Source organism: Gymnodraco acuticeps, unplaced genomic scaffold (assembly GCF_902827175.1).
Source record: "Gymnodraco acuticeps unplaced genomic scaffold, fGymAcu1.1, whole genome shotgun sequence".
Taxonomy (NCBI): Eukaryota; Metazoa; Chordata; class Actinopteri; order Perciformes; family Bathydraconidae; genus Gymnodraco; species Gymnodraco acuticeps.
In genome coordinates, this window is record NW_022991760.1 from 752,977 (window position 1) to 771,989 (window position 19,013).

Below are 19,013 nucleotides of genomic sequence, written 5' to 3' on the forward strand. Positions count from 1 at the left end.
AAGGTCATCGGCCCAGTATGCAGAATATTTAGTAAAAACTAAACTAAAACCAAACTTCTGTAGAACATTAAAACCTCTGGTATGTCAGTAAATAATCATCAGAAGTATCCTGATTTTATAAAACGAATGCCTGTCCATTATAAACCCGGCTCCATCCGCTCTGAATAAGAGGGAAAGATTGTAGAACTGTACTTTAGGATTCACGACAAGAACAAGAACGACACACAACTTGTTTCACTGAAGTTAAAAGCATCATTTTATTTCTAAATACGCTACAAGTCAAATGGCAAAACAGGAAAATCTCTTTCACATCTTTTTTGTACATTTTTAACCCCTGAGCACCACAATCCAGCATTCCCATAATGCACTGGATTTATCCAAGATGAACTAAAGGGAAATAAAAGAAACATTTAAAGCTTCATACACAGCTAATAAAGCGATTAGTGTCTACAAACTACCAGCATAGCATAATACAAAGTAAACAACATGTTATTTGATTACACAAGTCAATTATTTTTTTTCTGCATGCAGAGCTGTCACTTTATCTTTGCTTGTCTGCTCTGCCTTTGGTTATGACCTAAAAATCATGTTACAGTCACAATTGTCACAAAAGTCACAATTTGAAAAAGTCTTTGGTGAGAAGAATGCAGTATCTGATGTGTTCAGTGGCATCGTTCAGCAGTATGTACAGCGGGTGTGGACAGGGCTGACCTATGAGGAGCACCTGGATCATGGAAGTAGAAAATGTACACTGTGAGCCCCGATCCAGAGGCAACATGTGCACCACCATCTTGGACAGCTGGACAATTAAGTTCCTTCTTTGTTTTGAGGGAATGGAGACAAAGGCGTGGCACTTAGTTACCTTTAAGGTTACATGTCTGTATTGACTTAAATGGAAGACTCTCCATGTTGAAAAAATTACTTTTTTTGTTACTTCACCTTAAAAGTCTCCAAGAAGAACACCACCCAATGTAGTTCCAATTTACAGAACCTCTGACTGACTGATCCAGGAACGTGGTACATGTATGCAATTCATAATCACAAATGGTAATAAGGTGACTGGACCTAAGACTATTCTCCCTAATCTTGACAGAGGGAGAAGCAGCTACTATTTTATTTTATCTTTCTACTAAAATGCTGTCATCGGCTCAAATTCTTGGTGTCTGTGCAGTGGTTGGGTGCATCACAGGTAAAGAAGAGTCAGAGTTCATGGTGCAGCAGATGGAACCATCAACCTCCAGAACCCTGCATACCTGCAAATAAAAAGAACTTCTCCCACTTTGCGACTCTATAGAGTGGTGCAGGATGAGTCCTATAACCGGGAAATTAGCTAGCATTTTTCCAATTCCAATTCTCTGAAGTTTTTTTAACTGAGACTACTAAAAGTCATCAATCTTAACATTAGCCGCCTTTAGCTTAGTGGTGGGGACGAAAAGTCCTGCAATTGTGATGTCTTGCTATCACATATCCCATTGTTTTTTTGTCGAGCGAACCCTTGCGATGCTAACTCCCGGATTGGCCAACACAAATACATCATCAATGCACCACTCTACTGCAGGACTGAGGTCCATTAATACTGATCTGCTATCAGTGTTTCAGTGTTCAGGGATGCAACACAAAGTGTGTAAGGAAGGGATTCTTTCCTCTGAACTTTGTCTACCTGCACATTTGTCTGATTGCTAGAGAACACATTTCAAGTAAACATGAGAATTATAAAGCACAACCACCATCTTATTGGCTGAGGATTGTCCTCTGCTGCACGATTGTGTTTGTACAAATTCAACATCACCATCTATACATACAGTCACATAATATATTATTAGCTTTATCACCAGTACTCAGCCTAGAGTGTTACACTGTCATCATAAGCTAGTCAAAGCATTTCAAATTAGGAACTGTGAACAATCTGCATGAAGTCAGACCAGGAGATCAGGTGAGGAAGACAGCGACTCAAAAGGGATCAACCTCTGGGGAACATGAATCTGCTTAGTGCGATATTGTGAACCTGCCTGTTGATACGTTTTGTGAAGTTCAAAATGTTGGCTGGTGGTGTTGCTAGAGTAAAGGTGGGGGTTTGGTCGAGAGGAAATTCACAGCAAATGTAATCGAAACGTAATTTAAGTCGTCTACATTTGCAAAATGATGTAATGTATTGGCCCACCTTTGTTTTTGTTTTTTAAATAAACATTTGATAAGGATCCTTAAATTTGCTTCAAAGAATAGTAAGCCACACATGAAGTGAACTGGACATTAAAACATTGTCAATGCTTTCTGCTGGACAAGCTTCATTTCCAAATGACCTCAAACCTATTTTTGATATTTCTTGTTACTTTTCAGCCAATATGATATATTGGGCTATGAGCTTATATCAGCTGATACATATTCCTATCACTGCCTGACTTCAGTCTAATGGTACACTCTCAGAGTGTTTACTTGCTTTTCAACGGCACCTTACAGTCTTTCTGCAAACCAGAGCGTCTGACACCAATCTGAGCCATTCATTGTTCAAGCTGCTGTCCTCCTCCCGCTGTATGTTCATGTTCTCATGCAGATGGGATTCATTTGACAAACGTCCCTACTGTGTTCCACAAAAGGCTGTTTTGTTGCGCCGGCACAACACCCAACGTAAAAAGCACTTAGAACATGTTGCTTAACTAATCTATTGATTTGTCTTTGACTGAAAAGCATTTTGTGTTCACACAAATACACGGATATGAAACACCATGAATACACCGGCAATAAAGAGTGTGGACATGCTTGTTGGCACAGTCTATAACAAATGAGGTAGATGTGTGTCCATAAAATATTCCCTTCTTTGGTATAATCATACAAAATATGAAAAAAAAGAAAAATCCAGTGATCTGTTGAAGTAAAGCATTGGTGTTCAGGTGGCTGTACAATAAAAAATAAATGAAATTTATGAGGTATATCTTGTATTCATACTTTACTATGACTATGTACAGGGAGATTGGTGAGGTATCTGCATTCCAGAAAACTCTTCAAAAGGGTTTGCAACAAAGTGGTGGAGCTGAATGCAACGTTTGCAGCATTGAATATAAAACATAATAAATAAAATCTGCAATGAAATGCTTTAACAGACTTAATAAAAAGCCATATGTTCAAACTAGTTCCCATTTCCCTTCATAATAAAGAAAATATTTCATATCTTATTGAAAGCTGAGAAAGAAAGAGAGAACTTAAAGAGGGAAGAGCTTTCTGATGTTAAACAAGTGCATTGCTAAAAAACTAAACCTAGGTTCTGTTCACAATATAAAACGTGTGAGTGATAAGTTTCCTGCAGACGACACGTCTTTGTGCGCCTCCTTTATTTCCGATCGCTTGCTGCCTCGGGCTGAAGCGCTCTGCTCCTTTTCTCAAATGAATTCAATGCCAACAAGCACTCATCGATTCATCTCTTCCCAAAGCTATGTCAGCTTTGTGCTTATTATGCATCTTATATGTTAACAAACACCACTGATATATTCTACATGCTAGTGGTCCTGGCTCTCCTCATTGTGCGCTGCAGAAGATTTCTTCAAAGAACAAAAGCAGTCTCATGTGCCGCAGCTCTACCGACTCAGCCTCAGCAGATTTCTGTAAGTATTTCTGACCACAACTATAACAGTGGGCCAATGATGTCGATCGCAACATTTGCTCTAATGAATGAGGAAAGCATTGTACCGGAACAATGTCTGCCATCACATCAATTCAATCTGTCTCTGTCCACTCTGCAAGTGAGAGGACAGTTTTTAAAGAAGTACTTCTCTTGTCATCAAGCGAAGGAAAGATTCTCTGTTATCTTGACTAACTATCTGGTTTTAATACTAATTTAATATTGTGCGATCTTTAGGAGCAAAGAATGCATTCGACAAGTTTTGTGATCAGGTATTTCTTGTGTCAAAAATCTAGTTTGTGATCAGAGCAAAAAAAAACCTAGGGGGATAAAGAATAAACTAATGTTGTCAGCAGCCTCCTAAAGGAAGAAGACTCCTGCTGAGGTCCTTCTACAGAATGCAGCTGTTTGTTACATGTTCACCATGTCTGTCACAACGCTCTGAAGAAACTGAAATGTTGACTTTATCTAAATGTACTATGACAACCGATTTCATATAACTGTATTTGTTTACTTGAAAGTAATAATATGAAGTTAAAAATAACAAATATTAGGTTCAACTTATTATTATTGGTTTCAAATAACCTAATGAAATAATGTGACATTTGTTCATAAAATACATTTAATTGAAAGTCTGAAAGTCAACGTTTCAGTTTTTGAAGTGCAGCAGATGAAAAAGTGTGTGGCTGGGAGCAGACTATGTCACGGGAAGGATTCTCTTTATCTCAGCTAGCTGTCATCATTTCTGACAACAGCTAACATAAGGCTAATAACTGTGAGCCAAATGCATAATAAACTCTTCCTTAATGTGGTTGATGTCCCAGAATGCAATCTACAATACATGTAGGGACAAGAGCACCGTTAAAAAAGACATGCATTGAAAACTGATGAGGGTCCATTATAACATTATATTAAAGTAATCACAAATAAGAAGTTCATATTTATAAAGCCTTAGCAGAGTCTACAAAATATGTGTTTGTGAACTCATATAAATGTTATGTTTTTGAATGCTGGCTATTCCAATTGGTAGGTTCTTATAATGTGTACATCCTGGTCTGGAAAACTAACGGTCGGTGGTGCAAGTATTACATCTTTGGTGAAATCTTTGGTGAAATTGTCCAATTTATATTGTCCAATGTTGTTTTGAGCTGATACAAAAAACGTAATGTCAACAAGTTTCACATAACTGTATCAGTTAACCCTAACCCTAACTCTAACCGTTGAAAGCAATAATATTACGTTGAACCTAATATTTCAGATTTGCAATATTATTGCTTTCAACTAACCTAATACAGTTGTGACATCTTTTGGCATAACACATTTAAATAAAGTGAATGTTTACACCGTTTTTTCAGGGTAACAAACAACTGCTCTAGTCACTTTAATATTAATGTACTTGCTGTGCACAACAAAAACCCAATAAAAAACCTATTTTGTAGAGGGACCCTGTTGTAAATGTAGTTGTAATCCTTTTTGTTGGGGATATATTATGATTATATGTTAATATTTGACACTGTTTGATACTGTTGGAGGAGCTATGTGTTAACTGTGACCTTATGTTCCCATTAGCCTGCTGGCTAACAAAGTAGCTAACGAGTTTCTGATTGTCTGCTGACTGTTTAGGAGAAGAGACTGCTGGATGCACACACACGTAACTCTGTGAAACCTTTTTGTTGGTGGAGACATCTTTAACCAAAGTTAGACCATATGAATCAGCCTTTCCACCCATTACATGAAGATGTCCTCTGTGGACGTGCTTGTGTTTTGATAAATGGAGCTTATGCTCACTGAAAACGCTGGACGTGCTTACCAATATGGATTTGTTTTTCTTCTTTGGTATCAGCTGTTAGTAGTGAGCTTCATGAAGCGAATTCACATCATTTCCTGCTGAAGGTCAGCTGTTCATGTTATGATTGAAATGTTGCACAATAGGGACTCTTCGTTTGGCTTCACCCAGGTTTCACCTGATGCTGAAGGGCAACCATGCTTTTGAAGTGTTCAAGACAATGGTTACACACAAAGGTCCTCAAACACACCGCTAATTCAGAGCAGGAAGAGGGGGAAATGGGGGGCTGGAAGATTTCTTGCATGTAAAAATGTTGACTACTCTTCAATCTGACCTAGAAGGATTGTGATGAAGAGAAAGACTCCCTCAAACTGAGTGAAGGTGGCTTTCTCTGATGTGTCTCTGACTGCTTGGTGTCTTTCAGAAGATTTCCTCCCTGGTAAGTCTGGAGAGGAGGTGAAGAGGGACAGGAAACTCAGGGGGAGGAGTTTCTGTGTCCGTGGAGCGAGGAAGAGGATGAGGAGGAGGAGGAGGAGCGGGAGGGCTGGAACTGAGAGGGACTGCTCTTTCCCTGAGTCTGACAGCTGCTGTGTCTCCCACGCTGTCCCGTCATCGCTGCGATGGCCGACTGCCGGGCAAACAGAACGCCTGAGGAGCAGAGAGCACGTCACCAACTGACACCAGACCTGCTTTATTCAACTCTGTTTAACTTTATTTAACCCTGATTGACTTTTGTGTGAATGGCCAGTTGTGGAGGAAGTATTGCTTCTTTACTTCCAATACTCCAGTATAATTCCTGATTGTAAATGTTAATTGAATAGCAGTGCTCAGTTTGGTACTTTGTTCACAGTGTTATTGTATTATAGAATATTATTAATCTGTTTATACACCAATACATTTTATATTGTTTTATTGTTATAATTTGTCAATGATGAGACAATGATGGTAACTTTGGAAAATACTGTGTAGATAGCTAAGTAGTATTGCATCATATCATTATATGATGCAATACTACTTAGCTATCTACAGTAGCTACAGTAGTTACTATGAGGGTTACATAACTGTAAGAGAGGAAAAAATACAATATTTGCGTCCAAAATGTAGTAAGGTAGAAGAATATTTAGCATCAAATTGAAATACTAAAGTAAGTACAAGTATGTCAAAATAGTAATTAAAGTACAATACTTATTGTTGTATGCTGTGCAGAGACAACATTCAAATTACATAAAATTAGCTTTACCGAACATGACTATGTAGGTGAAGTTGTTCGAAATTACGGAAACTGAATAATAAGAAAAAAAACACAACTATAAACTCATTTGGTTAAATGTTAAAATGAAAACTACTTGTCTCAGGCTACAGTTTATATATATATACACACACACACACACACACACACACACACACACACACACACACACACACACACACACACACACACACACACACACACACACACACACACACACACACACACACACACCACACACACACACACACACACACACACACACACACACACACACACACACACACGTAGGAACATAAGACAATAAGCCCTATCGACCTGAACTCCACAGGCCCAATTTTGAGATATTTAACTTTTTTAACTCTATTGGACTGCCACTTCATTACGATGGATTTTATAGCAAAGACATCAAATTGCGTAGAGGACTAAGCACCAGGGTGCTGCTATAACTTATTGAATTTCCTGCCTGCAATTACATCAGCAAACGGCCCCTCTATTTACCTGTGTAGACAACTCCATTTATTTCTATTGACATGTTGATGCTGCTAATGCCGTTGGTAGACAGGTTCAATGCGGTCTCTTGTCTATCATCTGTCAAGAGAGGAGCAGAGAACGAGAGAGAGAAAAACTCAATATGAGCATTTAGAAAAGGAACAGAAGAAGCGAGAGGAGCGCTCGCTGGAGTATTGGTGATAACTCAGAGAGTGACAGGATAAGGAGAGCTTTATTAAAGAGTTCTTTGGAGAAAGACCTGTCAAAAGATGTTACAGCCATTTGTACATGTCACCTATAGATGAGTCCTATTGCAGCACACAGTGTGAAAACTTCTGAATAAATGTGCCTGTTTCTGAAATAACAAAGGTCTTAAGCAAGGCTGCTGTGATATCAAACCATCTGTAAACACACATTTATCTGTCTAAGTGCAACTGGGTGGAGACAAATAATAGTGTTTGGATGTAATCTTTAAATGACAGTGTTTATATGTGAGGGCCAGAGCCAGACGACCAGCGTGGGAATTAACCTGGGAAAGATTCTCACTCATTTTTCCATCACGTATCAAGTGCAAAGCCCGCTATTATGACTAATACGAGAGAGGCAGTGATGCAGACAGAAATGATATCACACTTGAGCAGATAGGCCGCTTATTCTTCCTTTAGCCTCTATCATTAAGTCATATGTGACTTATGGCTTGTCAGGAGCCGCGCTGGCTGCAGCATTTTTACTCATGACACGCTGCCTTCTGCCTGTGGTCAACAAGAACTATTTCTTCATCACATCTATGGGGTTGAGCTTTAAATTACACATGTTATATGATGAACTATGTGCACATTAGTGGTCCACAGCTGGATCCCTCGGGCACGCCATTAGCTGTTTTGGAAACCGCCCACAGGGGCAGACTGTGTTTAGGTCTGATAGGAGGCAGCTCACCACCTCAGCATTAAAACACCTGATGTTAAATGATGCATTCAAATCAGGATTACACTTGTTGAATGGTTCAGAAAATATATCGTAAACATGTAACAATTAATAGTAAAAAGACAACTTTAAAGGGGCCCTATTCTGCTTTTTGGGGTTTTGTATATGTAAATGGTCGGCTAAGGCTACAATCCCTGTGTTCCCTCCGAAGGGAAACAGTAGTCTACTGAGCTGAACATTTCTTAAGCCTCCGATATAATGTCTGCCAGCCATTTTACACTTCATTGCAGAAGCCATGCAGACAATTTCACTATAATTACTAATAATGATAAGGTGCAGAGGTCATGGCCATGTAATATTTCATGTGAATTTTGTGAAGTTTATTTTATACCAAAAATGTTCACTTCAAAATTAAATGTAAAATAATTGCAATCGTAATTTCAAGAGGACATATTCTACTCATTTTCAAGTTCATATTTTGTGTCTCTACTGCAGTGGCAAGCCGTCAGGGCCCTCTAGGCCCTCTCTGAGGGCCTAAGATATTCTAAAACATAATATTTGAAAACGTAAAAAAACAAACACTTTCTTTAAAATATATTTTTTCCCAATATTTTTCATTAGTTTTACCAAAATAACTTGATTTAATTGTATTTAAAATAACATAAACAGAAATAAATCCTTCGAATCTGCATCAATGATAAACAATGAATAATTGCAAAGGATGATCACACGCACCTCTGTTGTTGAGTTTGATGTTGAGGGGCAGCTGGGAGGCCATGGCCAGCAGGTTCTGCTGCAGAGCGTGCTGCACAATCCTCTGCTGCTCCTCCATCATCATCATCTTCTTCTTCTCCGGCGGCTCCCCCCCCTCCAGCTTCTCTCGGAGCTGCTCCAGAGCCGCCGCCTGGACGGCCGCGGCTGCCTGGGCCTGGGCCGCCATGACTGCTGCGTGGTGGCTGCTGTGAGACATGGGGAGACCCCCCCGGCCGGGCAGGCAGCCGGCCATCATGGGCTCCTCTGGAGAGAAGAAGAACAAGAAGGTTATATCTTATAGTCTGCAGGCCTGTGCATATCACTGTCGCTGATATTCAAGATCTTATTATAATGCACTAGTTCCTGGGAGTATGTATTTGTGTTTTTATTTTATAATGAATTAACCTCGTAATGTGTGGCACAACCATTTCCTAGGTTTCAGATTTCTGGTAAGATTCTTGTAAAGGTGGATTTACTTTAAAACTGATATTGCTGGGCGTTCCATGCCATTAGTATTCAAATCAACTTTGCATTATTTATCATTTGACGCCCAGAATTCTTGCAGATTTTTAACAACATGCCAATGTTTTTGTATATGTTTTGTTCCCTGTGGTGACAGCTCTGAAACATGGCAGCCCTTTTGCTTTGACACCTCTCCATACAAATGGTGCATAATGTGTATTTGGGCCGTAATGTGTCTTTGGGTTCTATTTGCACTGTATATATTTCCATCTTATGATGTTAAAAAAATCATTTAAAACTTTACGATGAAATTGTTCTTGGTGATTTAACATTTAGTCAGATCGTAGACGCCCCTGCAGGCTTTCTGTTTAAGCTAGAGTGTGTTGTTAATGCTGGCTGGGGAACATAAAGCAACCAACAAAGGCTCACACGCTGCAGAAGGTGAGGAGAAGAACAACATTGTTGATTGATAATCGCGTTTGAGAGATTTTAAATCTCAGATCTGCTCAGGCGAAACCTGCTTTACAGGTCTCAGCACTCAAGCCTGCATTAATATAGGCACGGCCAGTCTATTGTCGCCCATCAGCTGTAGATAGTTAACTAATTAGAGGGCCGTGGCCCTACAGCTGTGAGAACTGAGCAATCAGGCGTCCATTTCGGGTAGCTCTTTCCTGGAGCGTCAGCTTCAGGGTTAGACAGCCGAAGACTGACAAAGACATTGGAGTCCTGCGGGAGTAAGACTGACAAAGACATTGGAGTCCTGCGGGAGTCACGAGGGAGGCAAAGAGGAGGCAAATCCTACTCTGATCGAGCTGGTGTCTTATTTCTCTTTTCTTTAGTTTTCTAGCCCCTCATGCTATAATCATGTGTATTTTCTCTATTCCTGTTCATGTGTCTTCTCGCAATTATCACTGGCCCCGTGTATCTCCTAATCGATATAACCGGCCTGCTCTCGTCTATCCCACGTGCTCCACTGAGATCCAACATCTAGTTTCTGGTGGCCTGTGGAACTGCCAGTCAGCTGTTCCTAAGGCTGACTTCATCTCTGGCTACACCTCCCTGCAGTCTCTGGATTTCCTTGCTCTCACTGAGACCTGGATTACTCCATCCAACACATCCACCCCAGCAGCTCTCTCCACTGCATATTCCTTCTCCCATACACCCAGACCCACTGGCAGAGGAGGTGGCACTGGTCTCCTGCTATCTCCCAAATGGAGCTTTTCCCTCTTCAAGCTACCTAACTTCACTCCTTCTACCTTTGAATTCCATGCCGTCACAGTAACCCATCCTATACAGTTAACCATTGTTGTTCTCTACCGTCCACCAGGCGCCTTGGGGGACTTCTTGGAGGAATTAGATAATCTCCTCTCACTCATCCCTGAAACTGGCCCTCCCGCTGTACTTCTCGGAGACTTCAACCTCCAGACGGGGAAGATAGACGAACTAACATCTCTGTTAACCGCCTTTGCTTTCTCACTGTCTCCGTCCCCACCGACTCATAAAGCTGGCAATGTCCTTGATCTCATATTCTCAAGGAACTGCGCTACTTCTAACCTCTCTGTAAACCCGCTCCACACATCCGATCACTTCTTCATTTCATTCTCTCTATCCCTTTCCAAACATAACAAACTAATCTCTTCCCATCCTGCACTTGTCCGCCGTAACCTTCGTTCCCTCTCCCCCTCTAGCTTTGCCTCGTCGGTGCTCTCAGCCCTCCCTTCCTCTGATTCGTTCCATCTCCTGCCTCCAAACTCTGCTGCAGAAACTCTCCTCTCTACTCTCTCATCCACTCTGGACTCGCTCTGTCCTCTTACATCTGGGCAGGCTCGTCAGTCCCCTCCTGCTCCCTGGCTAAATGATGCACTGCGTGCTAATAGAACCGTCCTTAGGGCAGCAGAGCGGAAATGGTGGAAATCCAAACACCGTGACGACCTCCTAACCTATCAGGCTCTCCTCTCCTCTTTCTCTGCTTCGATCTCTCAGGCAAAAAGCACTTTCTTTCAAGATAAGATCCAATCTTCCTATTCCAATCCTAAAAAACTATTTTCCATCTTCTCCACCCTCTTGGACCCTCCCAAAGCCCCTCCCCCCTCCTCACTTCTGTCAAGCGACTTTGTTAACCACTTTGAAAAAAAGGTTGATGATATTCGCTCTTCTTTTTCTGACTCACCTTTACTCACCGCTGGGTCACCAGACCCTCCTTTCACCAACACACTGACCTCCTTTTCCCCTCTCTCTCCAAGTGAGGTTCTTACCCTCATTACCTCTGCCCGCCCTACCACCTGTCCTCTGGACCCTATCCCTTCAAACCTCCTTCAGACTATCGCTCCTGATATTCTACCGTTTCTCACCCATTTCATCAACACTTCTCTAACTTCTGGTCACTTTCCAAACAGTCTCAAGGAGGCAAGAGTAAACCCTCTCCTAAAGAAACCCACTCTCAACCCGTCTGATGTTATAAACTACAGGCCTGTCTCTCTCCTCCCGTTCCTGTCTAAAACACTTGAACGCGCTGTCTTTAAACAACTCTCCTGTTATCTCAATCAGAACAACCTTCTGGATTCGCACCAGTCTGGTTTCAAGGCAGGTCACTCCACAGAAACTGCTCTCATTGCTGTCACTGAGGAACTGCACACTGCCAAAACAGCATCCCTCTCCTCTGTCATCATCCTGTTGGACCTGTCTGCTGCATTCGACACGGTGAACCATCAGATCCTCCTTCGCACTCTCCAAGAACTTGGAGTTTCAGGCTCTGCACTTTCCCTCCTCACCTCATACCTCAAAGACCGCACCTACAGGGTGACTTGGAGAGGGTCTGAGTCCGACCCTTGTCAATTAACTACGGGGGTCCCTCAGGGCTCTGTTCTTGGTCCCCTCCTCTTCTCCCTGTACACAAACTCGCTCGGATCAGTCATTAGCCCGCATGGTTTTTCTTACCACTGCGACGCTGATGACACCCAATTAATTCTGTCCTTTCCCCGCTCAGAGACCCAGGTCGTTGCACGCATCTCTGCTTGTCTAGCTGACATCTCTCAGTGGATGTCTGCTCACCACCTCAAGCTCAACCTTGACAAGACTGAGCTGCTCTTCCTCCCGGGAAAAGATTGTCCCACTCTTGACCTAACAATCAACATCGGCACCTCAGTTGTTTCCCCGACTCAGACTGCAAGGAATCTGGGTGTGACCCTAGATAACAACCTGTCCTTCACTGCAAACATCGCTGCTACAACCCGTTGCTGCAGATACACGCTTTACAACATCAGGAAGATACGTCCCCAGCTGACTCAGAAAGCGACTCAGGTTCTGGTCCAGGCTCTCGTCATCTCACGCCTAGACTACTGCAACTCCCTCCTGGCTGGTCTACCTGCATGTGCCATCCGACCTCTGCAGCTCATCCAGAATGCAGCGGCTCGTCTGGTCTTCAACCTTCCTAAATTCTCCCACACCACTCCGCTCCTCCGCTCCCTTCACTGGCTTCCGGTAACTGCTAGAATCCACTTCAAGACACTGGTACTTGCGTACCATGCTGCGAATGGATCTGGCCCTTCGTACATCCAGGACATGGTTAAACCGTACACCCCAGCGCGTGCACTACGCTCTGCATCAGCCAAACGACTCGTTGCGCCCTCGCTGCGAGGGGGACCCAAGTTCCCATCGGCAAAAACACGTGGGTTTGCTGTCCTGGCTCCAAGATGGTGGAATGAGCTCCCCATTGACATCAGGACGGCAGATAGCTTGCACATCTTCCGGCGCAAACTGAAAACTCATCTCTTTCGACTCCACTTCGAGCGTTAGAACTATTAACGAAGCACTTATATACTAATAAAGGACTGGCTTTTCTAAAGCCAGTTGAGTAGCACTTGAAATGTTTGGCTCTATGAAACCTGATGTACTTATATGATTCTGTTTTCTTCAAGGTTGTGTCTTCCTGGTCGAACGCACTTATTGTAAGTCGCTTTGGATAAAAGCGTCAGCTAAATGCAATGTAATGTAATGTAATGAAACAATGCATCCTATGTAATATGTGAACCCCAGCGTAACTACACTGATATCACTAAAGGAACTGTGTGATGTCTCCGTGGCACGCTACGCTGATGACTCAGAGGCTGTTTTCCTCGCGGAGCTGTAATCAAAGCGCTCCTGTGCTCTTCGTGGGGCATTAGTGTGTCTCGCTGATATGAGGAAGTCCTGCAACATGTTTCCTCTTTGGGGGAATTGTGACACATATTCCTGACATGTGAACACACTGAATTCCTCTTATGTAGCCGGGGAATCATGCGACTCCTTCTCAAATAGATGTTGTGATCCCTAAAACACATCACGTGAAAGCTTTTCTTTGACAAAGTGTTCATACGGAGGAAATGAATCATCCTTCGGGGTGACAAAAATAAATATGTTTTTGGGTGTCCTGCTGATCGCATCAAGCCTAGATTATTTTTATCATTATTATTTCATCACACCAACTTCCTGCTTTTGTGCCAGATTTCTGTTTGTAAAAAGTACACTGCACTCTGTCTGCTGAAGGTTGGTTTGCACATAATGTATCCAGCTATTAACACATGTTATCTAATAATGCCATGGTACATTCAGTTTAATGCATATTACACATTATTATCCCCTTACTATGTCGACATGTCATCGGTATAACTCTAACTGTGTTACAATATTTATGTTTAATAGACCTGCCTTTTTTATGGTTAAGATACTTTCAATTAAATGTAACACTTCTACTTATTGAATCATAAACTAATGATTCAAATGAAAAGCCCACCAGGACAATAAGCCCCCTTAGCAATATGACCATACATGGAAGTTTGGTTTGGTAGACAGTGATGAACTCTCCTAAGGTAGAACCAGCTGCAGTACATGAAAGACAGAAGTGGTGGGAGAGATACTCCTCCTGGAGGAAACACAGGCCTTTGAGGACCATTTACATGCACTAAAACCTACATGACACACTACAGGAAAGGGCTTAATAGGACCTCTTTAAAGAATGAGTGTGGAAACAGTATACTGTAAACAACCAGTCAACATGGAGGAAGTGTTGAGTTTGCTTTTTTTTTTAAACGTTCAATATTTGATTGTTTAATGATTTCAAATCTTGTGTGGTACCTTTCTTGATCACAGGCACCTGGGAGATATGGCCAGAGTTGTGCATGGGCATGGAGAGGTGGGACATGTGCATCTTTGGTGAGGACAGGAGGGTGGGGGTGCCTACAGGAGAGTAGTTGAAGAGGGCCGAGCCGTAGCTCTGCCGCCGGCCCTCCCTCCGGTTGCTGTCGATGGCTGCCTGGAGCTCACCGGGGGAGCTGAGCCCCCGCTTCTCACATTCATACGGGTAGAGGTACTTCATATACCTGCAGGGGAGGAGAAAGGGCAATGATGATCCATACGTGCAGGCTCGGAGAGACATTGGAAACCGTCCCACAATGAAACCGTGACACTTCAAAGTACACACTGTAACTGTTGAAACTTTTGCAGGGTTTACCTGAAAATGCTTTCATTTCCAGTTTGGTCACTTACTGTAAATCACCCAATGCCATCTCCCTTTAATCACAGAGGGGTTAACATGCATTTTAGTAACAGCCCGCTTTCTCCTTTGATCAGATTACTTAAAACGTGTCAATGTCAATTTGAAAATGTTTTCCTTCCTAATCACAGCGAGTTTCCATCCAACATGTTCACACCTAACTGGGTTGATCATCGGCTTCTTACGACTAAAGACTGCAGACAGGAGTAGAGAGGGAGGATGGAAGAAGGAAGCACTTTACAAGCAATCTGTCCTCCAATTTCAAATGATCTCAAATATGACTCAAACGAGAACCTGTAGAGTTAGTTCAACATCTGTTGACTTCAGAAACATTTGTGCTGGGAGGAAAAGCTTTGCGTGTTTGACCTCCTGTCAGTACTCGCTGCAACACACACACACACACACACACACACACACACACACACACACACACACACACACACACACACAACACACACACACACACACACACACACACACACACACACACACACACACACACACACACAACACACACACACACACACACACACACACACACACACACACACACACACACACACACACACACACACACACACACACACACCACACACACACACACACAACGTCCTCTATCACCAACAGTTCAAATCAGTTACCCATCATGCCAAATAAAGTGTGATTAGTGATGTGCTGCATCATGTATTCTTCATCTTAAGTAAGCAGCACCCAAACAACTGAAACGTTGACCTCAATTAAATGTATCATATCAACAAATGTCCTATTACTGTATTAGTTAGTTGAAAGCAATAATATACATTTACAGTTTTAACAATAATACCTTAAAGTGGACTAAATTGTTGCTCTTTCCACCTTATCTCTCTCTCAGCTCACTGTGTGTAACTATGCCTCCTAAAACCAATACAGAGCCCAGATTCATAAAAGCATCCTGCACCGAGGAGGACGATGCATGCTCAGGCAAACACCCTGCATCTTCACCTTATGTAATTATAGCAATTATCTAGCGTTTAAATCATTGTAAGTGACAACTCGTCACAGGGTCTACAGAGTTGATTCTGTCCTGAAGGCATACATACCAAATAACCTCCTGAGGTAGTGCAATAAATGCAATACAATTCAGGGTTATTTCTTTTGTACTAGAAAGGTGTCAAATATTTCATTTCTTTAAATCACACTTTCCTTTGACGATTGTGTGGTGAGGAATAAAGTGCAAACGCAGTGTAATCTAAGAACACGGAGGCTCCAGATTAAAGGCCGAGCCCTCTAAAGACTATGATTAGCATGAATCACAGCGAGGTAGAGACCACACATGCACTCTGCTGCAGGAAGTGAACATGCCTTTCACCTGTCTGGGCACGTGTCATCAAATAAGCCTTTGATAAGCATTTCAAGAACAAATAAATGGTCATATTTTCAGATGAATTAAAACAACAGAGCACTGACCCCAACATCATCATTAAAGGGGCCACATTCTGCTGATGTTCAGCTTCATGTCTCCATGCTGTGTCTCTACTGGGACATGTCTCCATGCTGTGTCTCTACTGGGACATGTCTCCATGCTGTGTCTCTACTGGGACATGTCTCCATGCTGTGTCTCTACTGGGACATGTCTCCATGCTGTGTCTCTACTGGGACATGTCTCCATGCTGTGTCTCCACTGGGACATGTCTCCATGCTGTGTCTCTACTGGGACATGTCTCCATGCTGTGTCTCTACTGGGACATGTCTCCATGCTGTGTCTCTACTGGGACATGTCTCCATGCTGTGTCTCTACTGGGACATGTCTCCATGCTGTGTCTCTACTGGGACATGTCTCCATGCTGTGTCTCTACTGGGACATGTCTCCATGCTGTGTCTCTACTGGGACATGTCTCCATGCTGTGTCTCTACTGGGACATGTCTCCATGCTGTGTCTCTACTGGGACATGTCTCCATGTTGTGTCTCTACTGGGACATGTCAACAGCTTAGAGATTTCCCGCCCCTTAGCCTATCACGAACAATGTGATGACAATAGAAGCGCAAGTGTTACATAGTGATGTCATCATGTTCAGGAAAGAAACAAAGGAGTTGAGTGTGTAAGAGAAACTCAGAGACTTGAGCCTCTGCAGAGCATTTACATGCACCAAACCTTTATAACACACGACAGGGAAGAGAACACACCAACAAGCAGAATAGGGCTCTTTAAACAATATCAAACCAGAGAATGTGAGTCATGGTGGACACACACACTTGTGGCGTTGCGGCACAGTGTCAGTGCAGGAGCTCTTACTCACTGTGTTCTCAGAGTGAACGCTGCACTGGTAATGGAGGTAGGGAGGTTAAGGCCTTTGGTGATCTCACGCCATATTTTCTTATTGATGACTTCCACTAAGCCGCCTTTTTCTGTGACGAGCTTGTAGAGCATGTAGAGATCCAACACCTGCTTGGCCATGATAGGAATCCGATTCACTGGAGTCCCTGCAGAAAGCAAACACAATATCCACAATCAATTCCATTAACTTCGGTTCCTCCCATCAATAGGCTTATGCACCTTCTTATAAGGCCAATTTATCTCGAGCCAGTCACATTTCTGACAGCTCTGTTAACACCAAGAAATACAACTTTCACAAAAAGTTTCTAATATCTTATATACGCATCCACTGGAAAGGCTTTATCGATTATACATGCTTCATTTCAACGACAGGCAGGAATGATCTCTTGAGGAAACGTTGAACATGTGCAGCTATAACCTCATTTAATGATGCAGGGCAACAATCTTAAAAGGGACAAAAGCTCCCAGTACATATACTGTGTTTATATATAACAGACTATCAAACATGAAATAAAGGGCAAAAGGTTAAAGCAATAACAACAGCACCACAGATGAATGAGTCTGTTAAAGCCTGTTTAAAACTCACAAAAACAATCTGTAGAAAACGGAAGGTAATCTTCTATTAATGACGGCCAGCCTGTCCCCTTATTAGCAGAAAAAAGAGGTGCAGACAATAATTAGTATTTGCAATTTAATGTGAGGCAATAAAGAGCGAACGGCCGGCTCTTTGTGAACATTCCAAAGTGGTTGACCCTGAGATAATTAACCTGCATTTTGCTGATAGAGTTCCATTGTGCCCATCGGATTTACCATAATAGCAATCAATAGCAGCAGAAATATAGTGCAAACAACAGCAGTGGGGCCTTTACAGTGAGGGGGGAGGAGAGCTCTGAAGTATCGTCTAAGGTGGTAAAACCACATCAATTAAGGCCAGTAATTACGGCTTCGTCTCGCGGTGCTGGCATTTGAACCAATGAGACACTATTAAAACAAAAGATTGATGTTCCCCTTCTCTCACGAGACAATACCGGCAGTAAATCTGAAGCTGCACTGCCTGCACATCGCTCTTTGGAGAGGAAAGTGCCGGAGAGGCTTGATTGAGACAAAAAAGGATTTCAGCAGGTTACAGTATGGATGATCCTTCATAACACGAGGCGTATGAGTTTGTCTGGAAAAAGGAAACAGTACTCAAACGGACAAATCCAATCTTCATGATCAAAAATCCCATGTTGATAACATAGCAAATAAATGCACATCCAAGGCTAAAATATATACAAATATGTAGCAGCATTATAAAAGTAATTGAGGCAGCAGCTAGTTAACAATAATGTGTTTCCTTTACCAGAAACGCGCTTCACTTTCAAAAACTATACAAATATAAAAACACAAATGTGGCAAAACACATAGAAGAAATATCGTCACCAAATTGAAATCAAATGCGCAGCGTTTACTAAAAGCAGAGCATAAACAAAACGCTGCAAGTAAAAAAACCATCATAACTGTTAGTGATTTCTCAGTATATTTGTAATGACTATGTAAGCTATGTTAGCTAGCTAGCTTAACCCTTAGATGCCCTTAGAGTGACTGGACCCCACTCTCTTCCATTAGTGGGTCAAAAAGGACCCGTATTAGAATAATATGTGTTTTTATGCCATTTTTGTCATTTTGGTTAAGAAAAATCCCTTGTATAATATTTAGTATTATATTTTGGTTCACACTAGAAATATTTGATATTTAATTTTTCACTATTTAGAATTTTAGACATTTTTTTTACATTTTGAAAAAAAAACGAAATTCCAAAGAACATGCAAGTGGGTCATTTTTGACCCACTTGTGGAAGCTTGGGGTAGCAATACAAAAACTACAATTTCTTAAAATGTAAATTTAAG

At 42.0% G+C, this 19,013-nt stretch overlaps 1 protein-coding gene across 1 annotated transcript in view; it reads right to left on the bottom strand.

Annotated features, from left to right (window-relative positions):
* Nucleotides 1-229: 229 nt before the first annotated feature.
* The window catches only part of arid3c (AT rich interactive domain 3C (BRIGHT-like)), a 92,684-nt gene continuing 73,900 nt past the window's right edge, over nucleotides 230-19,013 (bottom strand). The window contains exons 4-8 of the mRNA XM_034199269.1: nucleotides 17,087-17,270; nucleotides 14,392-14,636; nucleotides 8,800-9,081; nucleotides 7,150-7,239; nucleotides 230-6,047 (exon numbers count right to left, since the gene is read on the bottom strand). Of these exons, the coding sequence (XP_034055160.1) occupies nucleotides 5,875-6,047; nucleotides 7,150-7,239; nucleotides 8,800-9,081; nucleotides 14,392-14,636; nucleotides 17,087-17,270 (974 nt within the window). The 3' untranslated portion in view covers nucleotides 230-5,874. The remainder of the gene's footprint in view (nucleotides 6,048-7,149; nucleotides 7,240-8,799; nucleotides 9,082-14,391; nucleotides 14,637-17,086; nucleotides 17,271-19,013) is intronic.